The sequence below is a fragment of the Parasteatoda tepidariorum genome, chromosome 5 (genome assembly GCF_982258835.1).
Source record: "Parasteatoda tepidariorum strain Cologne lab strain chromosome 5, Ptep-v5.0, whole genome shotgun sequence".
NCBI classification, from domain to species: Eukaryota; Metazoa; Arthropoda; class Arachnida; order Araneae; family Theridiidae; genus Parasteatoda; species Parasteatoda tepidariorum.
Genome location: NC_141759.1, coordinates 81,624,776 through 81,649,381, shown reverse-complemented (window position 1 = coordinate 81,649,381; position 24,606 = coordinate 81,624,776). Strand labels below are relative to the sequence as shown.

At 30.7% G+C, this 24,606-nt stretch overlaps 1 protein-coding gene across 1 annotated transcript in view; it reads left to right on the top strand.

The window, feature by feature from the left end:
- LOC139426428 (thyrostimulin alpha-2 subunit) overlaps window positions 1-24,606 on the top strand; it is a 75,557-nt gene that overhangs the window by 29,628 nt on the left and 21,323 nt on the right. Inside the window, exons 2-3 of the mRNA XM_071185292.2 lie at window positions 2,081-2,236; window positions 21,496-21,671. Of these exons, the coding sequence (XP_071041393.1) occupies window positions 2,131-2,236; window positions 21,496-21,671 (282 nt within the window). The 5' untranslated portion in view covers window positions 2,081-2,130. The remainder of the gene's footprint in view (window positions 1-2,080; window positions 2,237-21,495; window positions 21,672-24,606) is intronic.

The following is a 24,606-nucleotide window of genomic DNA, read 5'->3' as shown; positions in this document are numbered from 1 at the left end:
CAACGTATTTCGTTGCTTAAAATTGAAATTTTAATTCCATTTTAATACCACTGGGAAAAGTTGGCAGGTATGTAATATAACGTTGGTGTAAGCTTTATTAATCCTTTGCACTCGAAGTCCTTTCAACAATTGAAAAAGATGGACTCAACTACTAAAATTTTGAAAGATTTTTTACTAACTTACCATATAATACTCAGATATCACTCAATGAAGTGATAACTAAATATCAGGTAACTAAATATTCAGAGGTGACTGACAGTCACCTCTCGAGTGGAAAGGGTTAATTGTTGGTGTTAAGATTCAACTATACTACCTGTAAAAGTGTGTTTTAATGTTTGATTCGATATAAACTTGATTTTCGGAATTTTTACACCAAATTCAGAAAGTTATTATTACCACAGTTTTTGAGCGTGTAGGAGTCGAGAGTTGCCTTACTGGTTCTAGATTTGTATGCGTTTCATCACCTTAATTTTAGTCAACTCTTACATGAAGTCGAACAAAATCCATACAGGGATGCCAACTTTCTACGATTGTGAGAAACTTTTTTTCGAATGGTAGCTTAAGTTCATGTTTTAATGTATAACTAGGAGGCTCCGCCCCCTGCGCGCTAACGCTCGCCAACCCCCGAGAATTGCTACGCAATCCTATGTGGTTCACGCCGTGAACCATGGCTCGCTGCGCTCACTCGCCAATGAACACAATGTTCTAGCACAAAGACATAATATATTATCATCAAAGACATAGTATTTTATCATCAAAGACATAGTATTGTACTTATGTAGAAGAATTCTACCAATGTTCTTATTGGCTTTTAAAAAAGTATATTAGCTATTTAGATTGTACATGGTGAAAAAATCAAAACATTAGCTAAATAAGAAACATATTAGCAAAATAAATTATCAAATATTGCTTCACTAATATTCTGCATTTTAAAGCGTGAAAATTCAATGAATAAATAAACGCGAAATATAAAAAAATTCAATGCATTCAATACAAACACTTAAAAGTTTCTTAGACGTTTAGGTAGCTCCCAGTAGAAAAATATCAATTCAACAGCGGCCTTTTAAAGCATTCTCACTTCAATTAATTAATTAATTCCTAATTGAGTTTAAATTAAATATTGTCATGTTTTTAGTGCATGAATCTGAATTGAACAACCTGATAATGCTCTCTCTGGTTATTGTTATCTGGTTGCTCACTACGTGCTCTTGCGCGCCGAATCCAATCAATTAAAAATGAAAACTGTTGCCAGCGCGAGAAAAGAAATATCATCGGTTTTATTGATACATACATACATACGTACGTATTAGCGTTTTATATAATATAGATTTTTTTGTTTTGTAAATTTGATTTAAAGTTATTTTTCACACCATTACATATAGTGATTCAAAAGTTTAAAAAAAACACCACTTTGTTCCAGCTCCCTCGTGGTAAGTTTTTTAAAATGTAAACAAAATTTCCAAATAACCTGAAAGCTTTTGTTTTTAATTGTTTACATCTCTATAGTACATTTTGCTGAAATACAGTAGTTGGCAACCCTATCTATGTTATAAAATCATCCATGAATTGATTAGTTACACGAAAGCATGGGCCAGGCACTCAACTTTGACCCATGTGATATTTTTTAAATTTTTTTTATATATATCCGTCGTTGAACACCCAAACCCAATTTTTGGTTTATGACTACTGAAGCTCAAATCCGTAGTCTTGTAATTTTTGAACCAATCCAGAAGACAAGGAAACTCCTGGATCAGTACCCCCGGAACAGATTTAACGTGTATCAGTCACCATTTACTACACAGGGAATCTTCGGCCGGCGTGGATCGAACCCACGAACTTTTGGACATGGGTCCAGTGCCCTACCAATATGTGATATTTTTTTCGATTTGAGAATAGCTTGTAGTTGGATTAAGTGCGGCTGGGTAATTTTTAACTACAGCTCATATAGTTCATTTTTCTAATAGAATTTTGCATTGCCCTTCTAGATAAAAATTAAGCTCGTAGTTCATAAAAGAAATATATTTCTCTATGTTTTTTCAAATAGTTTGAATTTTTCCTTAAGTTTTAAATTCTTTTATAGGTGGGAGAATTGACGGGAGAAAAATCAACTAGCAAATTCTAGCTGAAGTTATGCTCTCTTTAAATAAACAATTTTTCTGCTTCTTCTTTTCTTTATTATTATTCACATCAAATACTTTAGCCACATCATGGGACAGTGCTGGTTGTCATAAAGTTGGTAAGTTAAAGAATGTTGTTTTATAATTTAAGTTTATTTTAGCTTTTGCTGAGCAAATTAATGTTAGTGTTAAAATTGGGTATAATATAGCCTACGTAACAGGTTGTGTTGTTCCTACTAAATTTAACCCATGAACGGCATTTTCTGCGAGCCTAACTTCAATCCACAAATAAACAAACGAAGTGTTCGATCGTTTAAATAGCTGCTCGCCAGATTTTATTGCATTATAAAGAAAAGTTATTGAAACTAAATAAACAACAACAACTAAAACAAATAACAACAGATATTAATAACAATAACTAAATAAACAACAACTAAATTCCATTCGTTTAGCATTGCGTCATATGCTGTTCCTACTAAATCGAAGTAGTTGTGTTTTTTTCATATTATACCCAATTAAATGTTTTTGTGTGAAGCGATTCCTTTTGCAGGCATTTTTAAGTTGTCTCGGAATATTGAAAAAATGAAATTAGAGTTATAATCCAATTGTTATCCATGAATCGTTGGCCTTTAGCAGATGCTTTTAAACGGTTGCAGAATCCTGTAAAAATGAATTAGAGTTATAAAATGAATGTTTATGAAATATTTGCCTTTGCAGATGTTTTTAAGTGGTTGCAGAATCTTGTAAAAAATAAATTAGAGTTATAAAATGAACTAGGAGGCTCCGCCCCCTGCTCGCTAACGCTCGCCAACCCCCGAGAATTGCTACGCAATCCTATGTGGTTCACGCCGTGAACCATGGCTCGCTGCGCTCGCTCGCCAATGAACACAATTTTCTAGCACAAAGACATAGTATATTATCATCAAAGACATAGTATTTTATCATCAAAGACATAGTATTGTACTTATGTAGAAGAATTCTATCAATGTTCTTATTGGCTTTTAAAAAAGTATATTAGCTATCTGCATTGTACATGGTGAAAAAATCAAATCATTAGCTAAATGAGAAACATATTAGCAAAATAAATTATCAAATATTGCAGTTACTCACCTAATCACTTAATAATTTTTGCAGCAACTCGGGAATGTCCATTAGTGTAGGCAAATTACTTTTTCCATCGCGGCAGCATTTCGTATATATGCCAGAAGAATTTCTTTCTTTGGCCCAGAAGTAAGCATTACAATAACTACATTGTTCCGTCATTGAGCCAATATTATACTCTTCGACATCTACTGTTACATCTTGAACAGTTATTATTGCACTTGATCTCTGCAATCTACTTCTTCCATAACATTCCTCAACACTTTCTTGGGCTCTTCGAACGCGTTTTCTTTCATTACGTTTAAAAGCCCTAGCAGCTTCACAAATATTCTGCATTTTTAAAAAATTCAATGCATAAATAAACGCGAAATATAAAAAAATTCAATGCATTCAATACAAACACTTAGACGTACACTTGAACAACCTGATAATGCTCACTCTGGTTATTGTTTCCGTTTTTAAAAGAGCTATATGTTGAGCCCAATAATTTAGATTTGCCATGTGACATTTTAGCAGCAATCATTGGTCGATTTTCTAACGTTGCCATTCGGGGAGTTGTAATGAGACTTTTTTTTTGGTGCCGTATAAGAGAAATATATATATATAGATGTTTATGAAATATTTGCCTTTGCAGATGTTTTTAAGTGGTTGCAGAATCATGTAAAAAATAAAATAATGTTATAATAAAATGTTTGTTTATGAAACGTTTGCCTTTACAGATGTTACGTGGTTAGCAGAATCCTGTGAAAGTTGAACTATTGTTATGAATAAATGTTTGTCTGTAAAGCTTTAGCCTTTACAGATATTTCTAAAAAAGACACAGAATCCTGTAAATACTAAAAAAAAAATTTAAAAGGCTATCAATTATTGCTATCAAAATACTTCAGTTTTTGTTTCTTTTTTATTTTTAAAATATCTACGCACTGTCTGCGTTCGCACTAAATATGATCTCTGAAATAATTGAAAAGTTTTAATGATCAGAAAAGTTTGTTTCATCCAAAAAAATTGGCAAAAAATTAGGTAATTGACTTATCATTTTTTAATTTTTAAGGGGATGCCGAAAGTCATTAAAATGTCAATTTTTTCTCCGCTTCGTTATTCAATTTTGAAAATTTATTTGTACCTTTCGGGAAATAAAATTGTCAGCCAATTATTATACGTTTAAAAAATGTCATGGAAGTTATTGGCAACGTCATTTTGCGTTAAAAAATTTACTCCGTTTAAAAAAGTTTTTTAGTTTATGGATAATCCATACAGTATTTAAGCCAATAAAGGAATCACTTTCAAAACTTTTCGCCATTAATAATTTTTAAAACTAAATTCAAACAATGAATTTTTTCAAAGTGTTTTAGTTAAAAACATCTCATTAATCATTCGGATTATATTTTTATTTAGAAAAAAAATAAACACATTGGTTTTTGATCGCGCTCCACATTAAGTAAAAACTCTTAAATCTGGTGTGTTTTCACTGAAGTAAAGGATGTTTAGAATATGTGTTTTTTTTCTCCATCTATTCCTAAAATATCTTTAAAAAAAATTAAAGTTTTTAAAATTAACGCGATTTGATCAGACATACTTTCTGAAGCAGTAGTTTGAGATTGACTTTTTAACACGTAACTTTTAAGTGAAAATACTGGTACGGGAAAAGGGAAAATACTGGTAGACGAACTATCTCAATATTAGATAATCTATTCTCAACAATAACAATTCACTGTAAGGAAATTAATCACGGCGAAGAAGCAATTCAATATAAAAATTGCATCCGTTAAAAACAATTGGTAGTTATGAATTTTTATTATTCCCGGAAAAAAACTAAAAAATGAAATTTTTGTTACTAATTTTTACTCCGGTAAGCTGCCAAGATGAGACAATCTAGCGTGACCCACCGGTGGGTCACCTCGGCATGAACGTGCTAATTAAAATACCTTACGATAAGTAACACTGGAAAATATAATTAAAGTGTAAGACGGAGAGCAAAAACAATTAATTTACCATTTCATTTTTAAATCTTTCATATACTCCTTATACTTATGTTATTTGAAATAAATAACCCACCACACGGACTGCTGAACTCAAAATGTTTTTCATTATAATTCTCTGTAAATTTCATGATGTATGGGATAGGGGCCTTCAGCGCGGCCCAGAGGTGCCCAAATTTGTTAAATAAAGTAAGTAAGTGAAATAAATAACATCAAATGCAATTAAAGCTGTTTTGTTTATATAGTGCGTCCCACTTAAATAAAGCCACCTTGATTTTGTGCCATAATAGGACGCGAAGAAATCCAATATGAACGAACGGATATTTTAAGTAAGTCGATATTCAAACGCATATTTAGAAAGAGTAAATCACTCCTTGTTTTCCCGAAAGGGAAAAAATCGAATAAGTTAAAAAGAAGGGAAACCATGCTGGATGAAAGTACCATCAATATTTTAAATGATGGTAGCTTTCAATTCTGCCACAGGTTTCAATTTTGCTTCATTTTTATCCCTTTTTGGTATATACAGCCATATTGAGAGTAGCCGCAACGTTTTTTCGAAAATTGAAGTTAACAGGTTGAATACCACGCAAATTTTACATGGCTTGCCCGTCTGGCCCTTGGCGAACAGGTATTCTTTGGCCAAGGTCTGGCCAAATGGTAAATAACTACGAACTAAATTTCCAAATATTAGACAGATTTTGCTAGTTTTTTAATAGGTTTAACATGACGTATCTGATAAAAGTGGTGAAATATGTAAGCCTACGAATTGTTTAGAAATAGTGGTGGATAAAAATCTACTAAGTTGAATTTATTAAACCAAGAATCACGATTAATGAACTACCACTTGAAAATATTTATTCGCTGTCCGGAGAAAGTTGGCATCTCAGTGTATATAAATAAAACTATTTTTGTGTGTTCCAGAGATGCCAACTTGCTCTGGACAGCAAATATATATTTTAAAGTGGTAGTTTATCAATTGTGATTCTTGGTTTAATAGATTCAATTCAGTACATTTTTATCCACCACTATTTCTAAATAAATCGTAGGCTTATATAAATCACCACTTGTTAGTACTTCAGTCATGCTATACCTTTTCAAAAGCAAGCAAAAAATAATCAAATAGTTGCAAAATTTATTTTGTAGTTAATACCGCTTTTTTAATTATTATGGCGTGTCCGGAGCATGTTGGCATCTCTGGTGTTCTCTATTACATTAATTTCTTCAAACCATTTTAGTAACGATAATAATATAAAAAAATTAAAAATGTACTCGAATTATGTGTTTCTAATAATCTTGTCTTCGCCGGTCACCGGTGACGCCCGTGGCGCTACGAACAAACTCAGTGCCGGTCACCCCTATGGCACTCAACGTGGCCAAGGTAAAGTACACACCAATTCACGACAAGTACACTTTCATCCAAAACTAACCATTTTGACTATTTTTTAACGTAAATTGAATTGTGACATCATCCCGCAATATTCTCTATTCTCTCTAAGCACCAACTCTCTCTACAAAGGGCAATAAATAGGTTTCTAGCTTTTTCGTTAAATAATCGATGATCTCTAGGCGGCATTGAAAAGAGACCAGGTTAAGTTGATCCCTTTCACACAAATTTCATTAGCCCTCACTTTGCTATATAATGGAGAAAAAATCCTCTTATTTTCAATATCAGCCACGTAAATTGCACACGAAGCTGTCTAGATCATACAAAGAAATATTTCACTCTCTAATGAGTGAGGATAACTTTCAACTTACGATAAATTCTTTTATATCTCAAATTATTTATACGCTATATAAAATGAAACAGCAGATGAAGAAAAGGTAATCTTTTCCAATGGACAACAAGATGGAGGCTCTTTAATGGCGTGGGAAGGATTCGGCAATAATGGTAAACTTAACGTTTCGTTTTCCCTAGGCAGAATTAAGGTTACCAATTAAAAAAAATGCTACAAGTTTATTGAGTGTCGTTGTCGAAAATTTTGGACAGACAGCACAGTAGCAACTGCCTTCGTAGACCGCGTATAGTTCATATCAAAGTAAAGTTCAATTGAGTTTCATATTGCTTAAACACGAGCTGCTATTAAAAATGGTGGACGTTTAGAAGCAAATATTTTAAAATTTTTAGTGGTTTATAATATTTTTTGTATGAGTATTGCCTGACTGGCGATACTGCGTCGGGAAAGTTTAAGAATCGTCTTTTATGTATATATTCCAATGGTGAAAAATCACCTTTATGAAAAAAAAAATTATTTAGGTGCACTTATATTAATCACTTAATTTTTCTTTTAACAAATTCCAAATGAGCAATTTGCAGTAAAAAATGGCAGTTTGGTATAAGAATTACATTACTATGAACGCGAAGTACATAATTAATTTAAATGCAAATTTAGTTCATCAAAGGGATTATCTGCTGCCTTGTATTAATTTTACAACTAAATTAAATTTGCAAATGATACGATAAAATTTTTGTAAATGAACGACAGCAATTACAATGATAGTATCAATATGACAAAATAAAATTCAGAAATACAATTCGACAATAGTTGGCAACAAAAACGTTTACAAAATAACTTTACGATTGCACACTAGAGAGGACAATCGAATATTTATTTGAGAGTAATTACTTTTCATAAGCATTTTGCTATACTGAAGAGTACTTAAGCGTCGCAAGTTAATTAGATTTTGTTATATCCAAATAATACTTTTTAAATGTTTTTAACTGCGATGAATGTTTTGCAGAAAGAGAAGCATAATAATCCTTTCATGTACATAAATATATATTTCCTCCCTTCGGATTAACACTTACAACTCAATTAATTAAAGCCGAAATGATTCTATTTACAGATCGGATATCTACTGAAAGAATATTTTCATTTATTTCTTAACGATCGTTGGCAATGCTAGCTATATAAAAAAACGTGATTACTCATCATGATAATAGAAATTGATACACAAACAAATGGATCAAAGGAATACAATTATTTGATTTTTTTTTGAGGTATTAAAAATAATTCATTTGACAACATTGCAAGAATTAATAACATTAGGGGGCCTTAGCCATAAAAGAATTCAATTTAGTATAGATAAATGCTTGTTTTGTTGATCATAACTTGTTGCTAACTAATTCAAAAATGGCTTATTAATAGTAAAAACGGTTATTATTATATGATAAAAGCAATTGCTTTGCCGCTATTTAATAAGTTTAGATTATTAATTGCGACTTTTTTATAGTTACAATGTTTATTGTTAATATCTAGCTAAATTAGCTTCTTAATTAAATTTATTGCACTGGATACATAAACGTTTTTCGAATTAGATCATGAAAACGAAATTATAGTCTCTTCAAATTAAGTTTTGGCAACAGCAATTGAAGTTCATGAATGCCTCTACGAAAAAAGAACATTAAGTGTTAACTTAAACTTAATAAATATTTGTTGTTAGTAGTGTTATTTGAGATCACTTTCGGTTTTTACAAATAATGCGTAATTAAATGACTTTCTGTTTCTCCAATATTAAGTGGACGCGAATAAATTATACAGCTGCAAAAAAAAAATCACCCTAATAATTTTTCATTTGTTGGTCAGATTTTCATTTTTTAAACTGCTGTGGCAACATCTCAAGGGAATGTTTTGTAAAGTGGATAATAATAAACTGTAACCGTCGCTGTATATGCTTGTTTTGGCGGAGAATCATACTTTTCCTGGAGCAGCACATCTTTTTTTCCAATTCATAGGGGGGAATTTTTGAACGCACTCTGAGTAGAGCAACATCCTTAAAAAGTAAAAAAAACTAGGAGCAAAATTTGTAGAAGAACATTCGAAAACTCACCTCGTGAACTTTTTTTTAAAAATTTAGTTTTTTTAGAGTATCACTGAGAGAGATCTCTGCTCTAAGAGTATTAACTTGGAAATATGAAGCTGTTAGTTTTCAAATGTTCCTATGGAAATTTTACTATCAGTTTTTTTTTTAGTTTCTTGAGAATGTTAGTTAGCTTATCATAAAGTAACTATTATAAATGTCCAAAGTTATCTAATCATAGTACATAAAGTAAAAGTTTATCTTATCATAGTGTATGACGTTATCATAGTATATAGCATAGTATATCATAATACGTAGTTATCATATCATAACTTATCATAGTACTTAGCAGGGGTCTGTTTAGAGGAAATTTGGGTAAGTTAACGGACCCATCACAAAATATCTTTTCAAAAAAATGGACCCTTCACAAAATAATTTATTTTTTAATCACACTCTTCACAAATTTGTTTATCTTCATTATTGTTTTGTTAATTGAATAAACCCTTCCCCTGGAGAAAAAAAACCCGGTTCGATACGAACTAAGTTTTCCAAGTTTCCCTAAGTTTAAATCCAAAATGTTGTATTCTAAGAAATTATTTCTACTTTTACAAACATCGTGTCCACATTCCTATTCATATTAAATTAAAAATTTTTTGCTATTTTTTTGTTTAAGTTTACTTAATGCGTAATACATTAAAAGTGAAACATAACTAAGTTGTGTTATTTAAAATATGTCAATTGAAATTATTAAAAATGTGAGTGATTTGCTACCATTATTAGTCCGAAATGAATATTCTGTGTTGAACAGTATAGGCTAAATACCAAATATTTGTATGTTGCATCTCTAATTTAGTAGCAGCAATTGTTGAGCATAATCTTGTATCTATTTGCAATTTAAAAACTTCTTGAAAAGGTTTTTAGCAATTTTCGCAATAACAGGACCCTATTTGCACAAATTCACAAAAGCAGGATCCTGGCAGAAAGAATGTGACTTAACGCTTTTTTTATATTCACGAATTATGAGTAGTTTTTTTTTTCACAATTTTACAAAAACAGGACCCTTCACAAAATGTCTGGACAGACCTCTGATAACTATTATAACTGTCCAAAGTTAAAGTTGTCTAATGTCATTTTGATGTGTCATAACTGCATTCGTATCTTTTAAAACATTAGTTAACAATTCTTTCTAGGATAGTGAAAATATAAGTTAATAGTTCCTTCAAGGAGGGTGGAAACATAAGTAAATAGTTCTTTCTAGGACGGTTTAAATATAAGTTATGAATTCTTTCAAGGAAGATAGAAATACAAGTTAAAAGTTTTTTTTTTTAAAGAAAGGTGGAAATGTAAGTTAATAGTTCTTTCTAGGAAGGTTTAAATACAAGTTAATAATTCTTTCAAGGAAGATAGAAATATAAGTTAAATTTTTTTTTAAAGAAAGGTGGAAATATAAGTTAATAATTCTTTCTAGGAAGGTTATGTGTTGCAAAGAACAGTCAAATGTAACTGTGAGGCTTTAAATGCTCAATGTAACATAGAAATCGGATTCCAGCTTTATAATTTCAAATATAAAAACCACAAGCACCTTTTTTATTTCCGCCATAATTTCCTGCCTACGTCATTGCCGATTTTATGACAAAAGTATAATGACGTTTATGGCACGGCTTTCCAGCACCTGCAATTATCAAAATGGCAATTATTTTATGCTTCTTTACGTCAAATTGTTTCTGCCAATTAAAAAAAAATATCGGCCTTAACCCCTTGGGGACGGGTGATTCAGAAAAGCATTCGTACAAAATCAGAATCAAGTTGCAATTAAATAAAAAACGGTAACTTAATTGTAGTCGTTACTAATTTTACAGACTTACTTTGCTTTTATTTTAATTATTGTTAGTTTTATCATATATACAATCAATGATAATTCAAAGTATAACTAAATAGTTTTATTTTGAACAAAGTAATGGTGAATTAAATAAATCAAAAAATTATAACTCCGCCCACAAATAAACTGCTAAAGAAATACTTTGATTACCAGTTTTATCTTCTTACCCTGATTGATACGGTTTTTTGCTGTCACGTATTTGTGACAGTCGGCGCGAAAGGGTTAAATTTTTTATTCCAAGTTTTTAATCATTCCTGCAGACCTCTAGAGAAATACTAATGAGAAATAAGAAATACTAAAACAGAGATGCCAACTGCTCCGGACAAGACAGAATAATTTAAAAAGTGGTAGAAAACTAAAAACTAAAATTTGCAAGATTTTTGGTTAATTTTGCCGACATTTTAAAAAGCTCTACTGGCTTAACTGCAGCAAAGGTGCGTGTAACTTAACCCTTTGAATTATTTAGAAGTAGTGGTATGTAAAAACCCTATAAATCGAATTTATTAAATCAAGAATCATACATTAACAGACTACCACTCGAAAATATTTATCCGCTGTCCGGAGCAAGCGGGCATCTTTGCTAATGCAATATTTTATAAATGTTTGTGGGTCGGGATAGCCTGGTCGGTAGGGCGCTGGGCCCATGCCCGAGAGTTCGTGGGTGCGAACCATAGAGTTGAAATAGTAGGTAGAGAAACCAAGTTCGCTTTATTCCTTCCGAAAAGACACGCCACAGATAGCAAGCAAAGAGCTACAATCACGTGATGGAAAGAGTGCAATACTTGGCGCAGTATCACAAATGTTGGCGCACAAAATTTTTTAAACAGCTTTATTTCGATATTACCGATGCAATACCGATGCATTACCGATTATTACAATAATCGCAGCATTTAAGAGAGAGAAAAAAATATTTTCGTTCATCACATTTCTTTAATATTATTAAATGGGTTTTTAAAACATAAGGAGTTTTTTTTTCTTAACAAATAATTTTTAATTAAAGTACTGCCTTTATTAAAAAAATTTAAGTAGTTCTCGTCTTTACCCTTAACACTATTCCTTAAAATTTATTCATTATATAAAAATAAAAAACGATATTCCGCACCATTTATATTTCTTACTATATTCAGAAGAAAAAAAATTTGTAAATGTTTTTATTGCAAAGACCTATTTTTTTAAAAAAAATTAACAACATATATTGTAATAACTATTATTACATTTAACTATTGTTATTTTTTTTTTAAAAAATAATAACTTCGATTCAAATATCACGATTTTTTTTTTACACCTACCAGGGTTTAAAATGTGAATTTGAAAATGTTGCCTTTCTTTTTTAATGAAACATAAGTTCGTTTAAAAAATAAATTTGATCTTTACGTTTTAAAAGTTTTGTCACTGTTAGATAAAACAAATTGTAAAATTAAACAGATTGTCTGAAAAAATTTCGATGCTTAGAAATAACGTTAATGTTGCAACACTTTTATCATTTTTATTTATGCTCACGAAGAGACTGCTCGAGAGGTAATATTAAATTTCGGGAAAAATAGCTTCGAGGAAAATAAAACCCGTTTTTAGTAGAATAGATTAGTTAGAAAACATATTTTTGATTAAATTTAATTACGTTTAGAATTTTATTTATATATTAAATACATAAAATTATTTACAATATTAATTATTACAATAAAGATTATTTACATTAGTAAATTAGAATTTTGACTTCTTTTTTTCCTGACACTTAAAATAGATATTTTCAAAAATAAACAACTGTTGCATTTTAACTTAATACTCAACAATTTGTCTAAATATGAAATAAAATATTTATTCTAATATGAAAGTTTTCAGCGCCGAATAGTGAAAAATATAAGATTAAAAGCATTAAACTAATTGAAAAATAATAATAAAAGAGTTTAATTAGAAATTTTACTTTGTATTTCACGTACAATGTAATTCCATAAATTACAAGGAAAATTGAATTGTACACACAAAGCGACTAGTAGAAAAGCTTTCGAAATTTAAACAAAAAATACTTAAATAAAAGAGAAAGCAATTAGAATTTTTTCTTTGTACTAAATGTAGATTGAAACTAATAACGAACTTATAATTAAAATACCTTACTTTTATTGTGATAGAAATTGCAATTTATGCAACTTTTTATGAGGTAAATTTACGCAACTATTATAGGTCAATATATATTTAATAATTTTTATACAGAAAACCAGTAACTTAAAAAGTAACAGTTAAAAATAATTTATTTTACAAATAAAGAAACCATAATCATTTTATGGACATTAAGAAAATTACTATGACCCTCCATAAAAAACGTAATTTTCTTAAAAATAGTAAGCGCATTTAAAACTACATCTTTTAGCCAGCTAGCAAATAAAATATATACAATCTATACAAAGGTAAAAACAGTTGAAATTTTACAAGAAAGGTTCACGATGTTAAATCTTTGCACCACAGCCAGCTGTTAGCCTTGGCCGTCTGAACAGTTTATTCCATTACAATCCATCACATGAGCTAATTTACTGCACTAATTTACTCCTATACAACTTAGCCACTTCTATGTTATGTTTTCTAAATTTGTTGCACTAAATCAAACTAATTCTACACTTTAATACACTAGTAAAATAAAGTATTTCCAATATAGCAACTATTTTTAAATAAAAAGAAGATAAACAAGTACTTAATGATTATATTAAATATTCCTTAATTTATTTTCTAAATAGTACATAATTTGTATTCATTTTGTGCATAGTAACAGAATTATACAATTTTATTAAAAATTAACACTAAGACTACTATACACTATTTTATATTTAAATACTAAAAATATTAGTATATTTTTAGTATATTTTCTTTATAAATATGTGTCTGATGAATAATTAAATTCATAGAATTTAATTATTCATCAAACACATAAGAATATATAAATAATTGGTTTTTTAAGCATTCCAATGTAATTTAAAAAACACAATTTCTTATGTACCATACTTTTTATTTAAATATATATATTTAAAAGAAACATTTCAGAACAAGATAAATATTGGGTTTTAGTGATCAAGAGGTAAAGATATACAAAATCTTCAGAATATGCAGAAATGATATCGACATTTAAAGAGAACTAAAACAAAACCGAAAGTTTACTCAACTGTTCCTTGGCGCTAAAGTATCTCGCCAAGGAAGCCAACAAAGCTTTGCAGCTATTTCAGCTAAAAATAGAGTATATATTGAAATATACTTAAAACATTATAAGTTTAAAGTTTATGAAACAATAAAAACTTATGTTAAATGCAAAAAAAGTGAGCAAAAACGAGCGTAATTGATTATTAAAGCAAATAAAACATGATTATCAGAGTATGACTGAGTATCGAAAAATTTTAAAATCAATTTTAAAATAGAAAAAGTGGAAAAAAAATGTCGCCCTTTCTTGTAAAAAGTTATCGGACAGTCCCTAGAAAACTTCTCCGTGCAGCAAAATGCTCAGGACTTTAGTACCATTCTTATTTCTGAATTAAAAAGACAGACAGTTAATTGCATCAGACGATCGCAATGCTAAACGAATGGACGGGAATCGAAGCGGTCTCAGTGAAGTTTGGGCGAGTTTGGGCTACAGTCACGTGACTTTATCTTGTCCACGGGTCGGGGGTTATTCTACTCTCTCTACCCAGTATTTCAACTCTATGGTGCGAACCCAGCCGGCTGAAGACTCCCCGTGTAGTAAAGTGACTGATGCACGTTAAATCTGTCGAGTCGCAAAGTCATCCATGTTCCCATAACAAATCAATACCTCTGGGGGTACTGGATTGGAGATCGATCGCTCTCTAATTCAGATCAAAATTATGATCTGTGGATGAATGAATGAATGGATGTATGAATGGGTCCACCCTATAAACGGGTACGACATATGGTGTGGCAGAAGTCGAATTCTTGGCCATAGATGGCGACACTGAAAAACAAGAAACGCACACTCTGCCTTAAATTTGCTCGGTTTCACCAAGCAGGCTTGTCCGTGTGGCAAGTAGCATTAGAAACAACAACAGCAACATAAATGTTTGCTCTTTTCATAATTTGTTCAATTGATTAAAAATATTATGTTTTCTATCAAAAAATGCCATTTTTATTTCTTTGGCATTTTACTTGAAATAATTTCGTAAAGGCAACCTAAAGATTAAACAAATTATGAATTATAGGTTGGATATAAATATAATCTGAGGTTTTAAAAATCATCACTGGTTGTAAAAAGAAACCCTCGAAACTCCATTGTTGAACCACTGGATAAAAATTTTTAAAGTTTAACTTCAATAAATGAGGAAATTCGCATACCAGCGAAACACAATTATTTTATCAGAAAATAATATAAAAACAAGTTTGTCATCTTTAAATTATTGTTTTTTTAAATTTATATAATGATAAAATCGTAGTTATCATTTTGAAATATTTTTTTCTTGCTAGGCACATTTTATCTTTATTAGTTTTATGGGAATTTCGTTTTACTTTTAAAAGCACCTGTGTTTAAAATAAAATATTATGATAGTTTTAAGCATTCAGTTTCTGAGTAGCGTTTTCATTAAAATTGTACTTTGCGCGTTATGGAAATGATCTTAAAAACAAACATTTTCTTGTTTATCCAGAATCTTAAAACTTAAGCTCGTATTTTAGTGTCGATAACTATCACCATTTTGAATTTCGTTTTGCTTTCCTATAAATTTCTTAAAGTAAGCATCATTTTTATTCATGGCATTCTTTGTTTTGTATATTCAAATAGAGAATAAAATGAGAGCTTATGTTTAAAAATATGCGAAGTAAACATTTTGTTTTTGTTTTGAGCATTTTGAATTCTTGTACTTGATTTTGAAGTTGTTTTTAAATCTTATTTTACCTAACAATTTACACACTGAGTGATTTTTTTGAAGGTTTGAATTTTTTGATTTTTTAAAGTTTTACAATTTAACTTTCCCATATCAGGTCATTGCAGTGTTATAGTAGCTTTAGCTTCAGACGCAGATGCGACACAAATGTCCCCTTTCTGCATATTGTTCCGATGCTCTAATTACTAGTAAAAATATATTTTAGTATTTTTTTAATTATAAAAAACAGTCTAATAGTTACTAAAAAATCTGTTAGAATATAGGATTTATATTTGTACTGAAGAATAAAATCCCCCCCCCCCAAAAAAAGCAGTTTGAAAATTTTTCTTTTCATTCATATTCAAAAATTTATAAATAGTTGATTTTGAAAATTGAAGAAATTTCAATTATGAATGACTATTTCAAATTATACAAACATGCTTTCAAAAATAATGTAAAAGCTTTTATATGTTAGACACGTTAGTGATTTGATTCGTGTCATATTTTCTCTTAGAATTCGATAACTGCTTAGATTTAAATAACTGCTAAGCGCAAATTTAAAAAAAAAAATATTTTTTGTAATTTGAGTAAGAATTTGAAAAATTTTACCCTTAGCGCAGAAAAAGACAACGTTGTTTCATTTGCATTTCATAACTAAAAATTATTAAAATGCTAAATATAATATTTCCCCCTTATTTTTCATCTAAATTAAAAAAAAAATAATGTAAATATTTTTTTTTTAAAATTTAGATGCAATTAAATAATAATGTAATAGGAAAAATATGTTTACTAAAATTTCTGTGTCAAAGGGTTATAGGACGTTAAAGGAAGCATATCAAAATTACAATCATATTTAGACAGAATGTTTGTGAAATGATTTTTACGTTACAACGGCAAAGCTGCAAATTTATGTATTAAATTACAACAAAATTGCTGATTACTATTGTCTTTTTGGTTTCAGGATGTAAATGAATTCTTAATTGGCTATGTGAGTTGGTAAATTTTCCTGATATTGAATAATCCTTTTAAAATTAAGATTAAAACTTAGCAGTTGTTATGCTGTTCAACATTATTATATCTAATATGACTGCAGGGGTGAAAGCGAGACGGAAAACAGGAAAGGCTGGTAGTAAAACCATTTCAGTTATAAGTAGTTTTTGGGAGGAGTTAACTTATTCCTTTTAAAACTATTCAACAATATCTACTTTATCCTTGGAAAATAAGTAGTTTTACATATAGACTAAAATCAAGAAAGAAATCTTGATAGTTACAGATATTTTATTTTTCTCGAAAAAAATGCTAAAATGAAATGTCTTTCGTACCAGTTTTTGTATTTTTCCGTCTTGCTATATAAGGGCTTTAAGCCATGTATGACTCATACCTGCCAACGTTTAATCCCTTCCATTATCATTTTTCCCAGTGGTATTAAAATGGAATTAAAACTTCAATTTCAAGCAAAAAAATACGATGTATTTGAGAAAACTTAAGATTACAACCATGATAGTAACGCATATTAAGATATGTGCTTAATTTTTGTAAGAATAGTGGTGATCAAAATCATTTAAAAATTAAATTCATAAAAGAAAAAAAGTTTATATTTACTACCACTTTAAATATGAAAATAAAGTCTTCCGGAAAATCCGGAAGAGTTGGCAGGTATGTATGACTGGTGCTAAAATCATTATGGATCGGCTTACCCTCCAACTGCTACGGAATTTCCGTAGTTTCAGAAATCTTCTTTTCAGACGGTAGCAAAATTAATGTCTTAATATTTAAAAAAAATTAATTTTAGCGTAACTTGTCCACTATTACTTATAAAAGTGCAGGCCATAGGGCTAGATTCTTAAGTTCTGATAAAAGTTTTATGAGAGATCCATTTGATTTAAAAATTTCTACTTTGGTTCGCTACCACTAGAAAGAATTATTTTCAAAATCCTCATCAGTTGGCGGGTATGTGGATCGGCAAAATTCACAAACGTCAAAAGCATCTCAGTGTTTTCCGAAAAAAGAATGTTAACCAATCTACAAATGTCCTTCGGCTACTATAGGAGTGTTGCATAATAGTAAGCTATCGCATATTAAACACCGTTCATTTAATAGATAATAATCTCTTCTTGACCACTCACAAACTTTACTGTTGCTCACATTTATGCAAACAAAGGCCTTCAATTCCCCCCCCCCTGTATTTTCTGAAGTTAGCAGCATAGGACTTATAAAGCACAGATGGGAAAATAGCTTCCCTTTAACATTTAAGATTTAATGAAGTTGGCGAAAAATATATTTTCCATGACCTCATAAAGGGTAAGGGTGTAAAAAAATAACAAAGCATAACGTGGTCGAACACTTGAGCAATTGTCCTTTTAACAAAGTTTTATAATACAGTATACTCTCGATATTTCGAACTTCTATATCTCGAAAACCTTGTTTTATCGAAAAAATATTTTTCTCCTTCCCATTGCCTATCCGCATAATGTTAATTTGAATTCCTATATCAAAAAGTTTCTTCTAAATTTTTATATAGTTATATCGATTCAGTTTTTATTGTTTTATTGGATTTTCACACATTTACAGGCTTGTGGGCTCTATTTAGGCACATAAACTTTTGTCAATAGAAGGACAAATAGCACAATACAAGGAAACACAGCACAAAGTTACACCCAGAGTAACAGCGGGATTCAAACCTATTACCTCTACGCTTTGCCCAGCGTATGGCGGGAGATACCGCTCGGCCACCCAGGCCCCTCAGTTTTTATATTGTTGTTGTTGTATTTAATTTACGTCGCACTAGAGCTGCACGATGGGCTATTGCCGACGGTCTGGGAAACACCCCTGAGGATGATCCGAAGACATGCCATCACAATTTTGATCCTCTGCAGAGGGGATGGCACCCCCGCTCATGGGTGGAAGCCCTTATATAGCAAGACGGAAAAGAGAAAAACCTGGTACGTAAAACATTTCATTCCAGCATTTTTTTCGAAAAAAAAAGAAATATCTGTAACTATCAAGATTTCTTTTATAATTATGGCATATATATAAAACTGCTTCTTTTCCAAGATAAAGTAGATATTGTTGAAAAATTTAAAAAAAGAATAAGTAAACTCCTCCCCAAAACTAGTTATAACTGAAATGGTTTTACTACCAGCCTTTCCTCCTTTCCGTCTCGCTTTCACCCCTGCCCCCGCTTCGGTAACCCGACGACCTGCACGCGAAGTCGAGCACTTTACGGTAGAACAGTTTAACGAGGATCAATACCGCACACCCTCTGTCTCTACGCAGACTGATCCAAGTGGTCACCCACCCGCACACTGACCGTAGCCAGTGATGCTTGACTTCGGTGATCTGCTGGGAACCGCGCAGGGGTGAAAGCGAGACGGAAAAGAGGAAAGGCTGGTAGTAAAACCATTTCAGTTATAGCTAGTTTTGGGGAGGAGTTTACTTATTCTTTTTTTAAATTTTTCAACAATATCTACTTTATCTTGGAAAAGAAGCAGTTTTATATATATATATGCCAGAATTACAAAAGAAATCTTGATAGTTACAGATATTTCATTTTTTTCGAAAAAAATGCTGGAATGAAATGTTTTACGTACCAGGTTTTTCTCAATAAGGGCTTTCACCTATGGAACCGCGTCTTAACGATAAGTCCACTGCGGGACTTTTATATTGTTAATTGTTGTTATGCCGAATATTTTGCGAAATAGAAAATGAATTTCTTCAGAAAACTCACAATGTAAGTTTATTGTAAGCCAGTTATTTTCTTTTAATTATGCTTTATATTTTCTAATAATTATGCTTTAGCATAATTATTTCTGTCTTACTTTTGAAAATGAAATTATCATCACTGTATTTCGACTTACAATCAACTATCATTACATACAAATTTATTAACAGTTATTTTTATGTTTCATGATTCTACTTTTTAGAGCACTGTCTTAGAATGTAATTTTCCACTATTTAGAACATGTTATCTCGAAAACTCGCTGTCACGAAATTTTTTTTAGCGTCCCTTCCACTTTGAGATGTCTCGCAGTCAACTGATCGTTAAGACACGGTTCCCAGCAGATCACCGAAGTCAAGTATCACTGGCTGCGGTCAGTGTGCGGGTGGGTGACCACTTGTATCAGACTGCTTAGGGACCGAGGGTGTGCGGTATTGGTCCTCGTTAAACTGTGCTACCGTAAAGTGCTCGACTTCGCTTGCAGGTCGTTGGGCTACCGAAGAGGTGATGCCATCCCCTCTGCAGAGGATCAAAATAGTGATGGCATGTTTTCGGATCCTCCTCAGGGATGTTTCCCAGACCGTCGCCAATAGCCCATTGTGCAGCTTTAGTGTGACGTAAATGAACTACAACAATCCACTTTGAGATACCGAGAGTATTCAGTATCTGAAATTGAGACTTTACTATATTTTGATGTTGTTGTTGTTAATTTATGTCGCACTAGAGCTGCACAATGGGCTATTGGCGACGGTCTGGGAAACATCCCGGAGGATGATCCGAAGACATGCCATCACAATTTTGATCCTCTGCGGAGGGGATGGCACCCCCACTTCGGTAGCCCGACGACCTGCGCGCGAAGTCGAGCACTTTACGGTAGCACAGTTTAACGAAGACCAATACCGCACACCCTTGGTCCCTACGCAGACTGATCCAAGTGGTCACCCACCCGCACACTGACCGCAGCCAGTGATGCTTGACTTCGGTGATCTGCTGAGAACCGTGTCTTAACGATCAGTCCACTGCGGGACTACTATATTTTGATATTACTATATTTTGCACAGAATATTTTGAAACTTCTTATTCATTAGTCAAATATTTAGAGACGGTATCTGAGACGAGAGTTCAGTATCTGAAATTGAGACTTTACTATATTTTGAAATTACTATATTTTGCACCTAATATTTTGGAACTTCTTATTCATTATTCAAATATTTGGAGACGGTATCTGAGACGAGAGTTCAGTATCTGAAATTGAGACTTTACTATATTTTGAAATTGCTATATTTTGCACCGAATATTTTGAAACTTCTTATTCATTAATCAATTATTTAGAGACGGTATCTGAGACGAGAGTTCAGTATCTGAAATTGAGACTTTACTCTATTTTAAAATTACTATATTTTGCACCGAATATTTCGAAACTTCTTATTCATTATTCAAATATTTAGAGACGGTATCTGAGACGAGAGTTCAGTATCTGAAATTGAGACTTTACTCTATTTTAAAATTACTATATTTTGCACCGAATATTTTGAAACTTCTTATTCATTATTCAAATATTTAGAGACGGTATCTGAGACGAGAGTTCAGTATCTGAAATTGAGACTTTACACTATTTTAAAATTGCTATATTTTGCACCGAATATTTTGAAACTTCTTATTCATTATTCAAATATTTAGAGACGGTATCTGAGACGAGAGTTCAGTATCTGAAATTGAGACTTTACTCTATTTTGAAATTGCTATATTTTGCGCCGAATATTTTGAAACTTCTTATTCATTATTCAAATATTTAGAGACGGTATCTGAGACGAGAGTTCAGTATCTGAAATTGAGACTTTACTCTATTTTAAAATTGCTATATTTTGCACCGAATATTTTGAAACTTCTTATTCATTATTCAAATATTTAGAGATGGTATCTGAGACGAGAGTTCAGTATCTGAAATTGAGACTTTACTCTATTTTAAAATTACTATATTTTGCACCGAATATTTTGAAATTTCTTATTCATTATTTAATCATTAAAATTGAAATACTGCATTTATTTTTTACAGGTCACACGAGAAAAATACGCATTCCAGGTTGTGTAGAATTTGACATCAGTACAAATGCATGTCGAGGTTTCTGCTCGTCTTATTCGACTCCCTCTCCTGAGTGGGTACTTCAGTCTAATTCTAAGCAACCTATATGGTCAGTTGGACAGTGCTGCAATATCATGGAAACTGAAGATGTATGAGTAAACCTCAATTTAATTTTTTTTTTTAGTTTAACTCTTAAGTTTTTAATTCTGTATCCTAAATTTTTATCGTTTTAATTTTTAAACCCATAATTTAAATTCGTAATATTTTTATGCTAATTTTTCTACCTCCAGATTTTAAAAGCAGTAAAAGGATTAACCCTTTAATGGGCCCTTTATTTCTAGTAAAGGTAAATTAAAGTATTTTTGGAATTGAAATTGTTTTAAGAACAGTAATTGATGTAAAAAAAACTTTATAAAAATGCCATTTTTTTGGTGGTAAATATATTTAACATGAATTATTAGGAACTTACGGACTTTTATTTTTCTTTATTTATAAAATAAATTCCTTAAATGCTACAAACTTCAAAAGGAATTATGTATTTTATAACTTTTATACGTTTTTTAAAAGTGACAAATGGTTACCAATTTTATTCAAACTCACTTCAAGAAAGCTGAAGTTATTGAAAAATGGAAACCTAAAATTAAAAGTTGTAAAACGTGGTGGTAAGTATACTTACCACGGCCTTCAAGAGGGTTAATTCTTTTAAGGACTTCTCTCCAGAAATGTGACTTTTTTTAAAATTTGTTTTAAAAATCACAAAAGCTTACTAACTGAAAAATACCTAGGCATTTATAGAATTTTGAATTTTTGTGCGGTCTTTTACAGTTAAACGAAAAAAAAGTGAAAAGCTTTCTTTTTTTAGCTCAATTTTTTAAGTAGTTCTTTCCGCTAATTTATAATCGAGGCGAATTTACAACCAGGCTGTTAATTTACGATAGAGCGTTTGGCTTTCAATGAGGTGAACTGGGTTCGAATTCCAGCCGATACGAATTCCGTATCCAGCTTGCACCGACCAAAGTACCGACGTGATTTATCCTCAGTGGTAGACGGATCATGAGTTAAGAGTCCCCTTGCCGTCAAACTAACAGTGGGAGATTCTCGTGGTCTTCCTCTCCATGTAACGCAAGTTCCATCAAAAAGTCCTCCAAGAAGGCAAATTTCTCCCAATACTTGATCCATGAGTTCCCTTGTCTTCTGGATTGGGTTCAATATTACAGGGTTACGTAGTTGAACATTAGTAGTCGTAAACCCACAAATTGGGTCGGCTGTTCAACGACGGTTATATAATAAGAAATAATAAAGTCCAACGACCTTTAGCTACTCGCCCTCTTTCTTGGAGATTTTCTTCCTGATTATAGTTGGTCGCAAATATAATACAGGCCTTTAATTCTTTTAAAATTTGTAACCTGAACTAAAATAAGTCCAAAATCATGTTTTTCTTTATTTTAAAGAATGCCAAACAGGAGAGCGGATTGTCAAATCCCTGAGTCAAAAAATAATGTCCGCCCTGCTAGTTTACAATCATGAGCTCTGCTTTAAAAACTTGCTCTCATTTTTAAAGGTTTTTTCCCCTCTTAGTTGTAGTTGGTTGCAATTACAATGCAAGCTCTTATTTCGTTTAAATTTTTTATCTGAACTAAAGAAAAGTTAATAATTAAGCTTTTTCTTTATTTTTCTTACTAAGAAAATTCCAATCGGCATTAATAAGAGCGGGTCGTCAAACGCCGTTGGATTAGAAAATCGCATCCGAGCTCATAGACTGACCACATTCACCTGTTGACTTCCACCTTAAATTTAATATATAAAATTTCCTTTTTATTACGTATTAATTTTCATTTCCAACTAAACCTATGCTTAAATTTAGATATGAATATATTTCTATTCACCAACAAATAGGCATTTAGAATAGGTTTCTTAAAGGCAGTCATAATTGTTATTTTAAATTAATTATTAATATTTAGTTTCAGTTAAACCAGTTTAAATTCATATTGAAATATCTTTAAAAATCATATTAATATATCTTCTAATTATATCAATTAATCATATCTCTTACAAAATGGTATCTAAAATAAGTATTTTGTAGTCAGTTTTAAATATAGTTAACTTTTATTAATTATAATTTTTATTTTTTATTTAAGTTGTTATTGATTTTACATTAAAAAACATTTTTTTATCTCTCATAAAAGATATTGAGAATAAGTCTCTTAACGCAGTTGTTATTTGTAAAAATTATCATTTTTAATTAATTATTAATTTTTAATTTCATTTAAAAATTCGTAAATTTAAATTGAAATATGTTTCAAAATCATCTCATTTTATGAACATATCTCTTCTCATTACTATATCTTCTAATCAAATCAATCAATTATATCTCTTATAAAAGAATATTTAAAATAAGTGTCTTGAAGTCAGTTTGAAAAACAGTTTGATTTTATAAATTAAAATTTTTTATTTTTATTTAACCTGCAATTAAATGCACATTGGAATGCATTTTTAGTCTGTCACAAAAGATATTTAGAATAAGTTTTTTAAAGGCAGTCATAAAAAATGTTATTTTTAATTAATTATTAGTTTTTAGATTCATTTAACTTACAATTAAATTTACATTAGAATGCATAGTTGATCTCCAACAAAATATATTTAGAATTAGTTTTTTTAAAGGCAATCATAAAAAATGTTATTTATAATCAATTTTTAATTATTAGTTTCATTTAACTTGCAATTAAATTTACATTAGAATGCATTTTTGATCTCCCACAAAAGATACAAACAATATGTTTCTTAATGTCAGGCATAGAAATGGTATTTTTAATTAATTTTTAATTATTAGTTTCATTTAACTTGCAATTAAATTTACATTGGAATGCATTTTTGATCTCCCACAAAAGATAAAAACAATATGTTTCGTAAAGTCAGGCATAAAAATGTTATTTTTAATTAATTAAGAGTTTTTAGTTTCATTTACAGCTTAAATTGAAATTGAAATAACTTTCAAAATTATATAATATCTTTTCAAATCAATGCATCTTCCAGTCATATCTATCAATCATATCTTTTACAAAAAGGTATCTTGTAGTTAGTTTT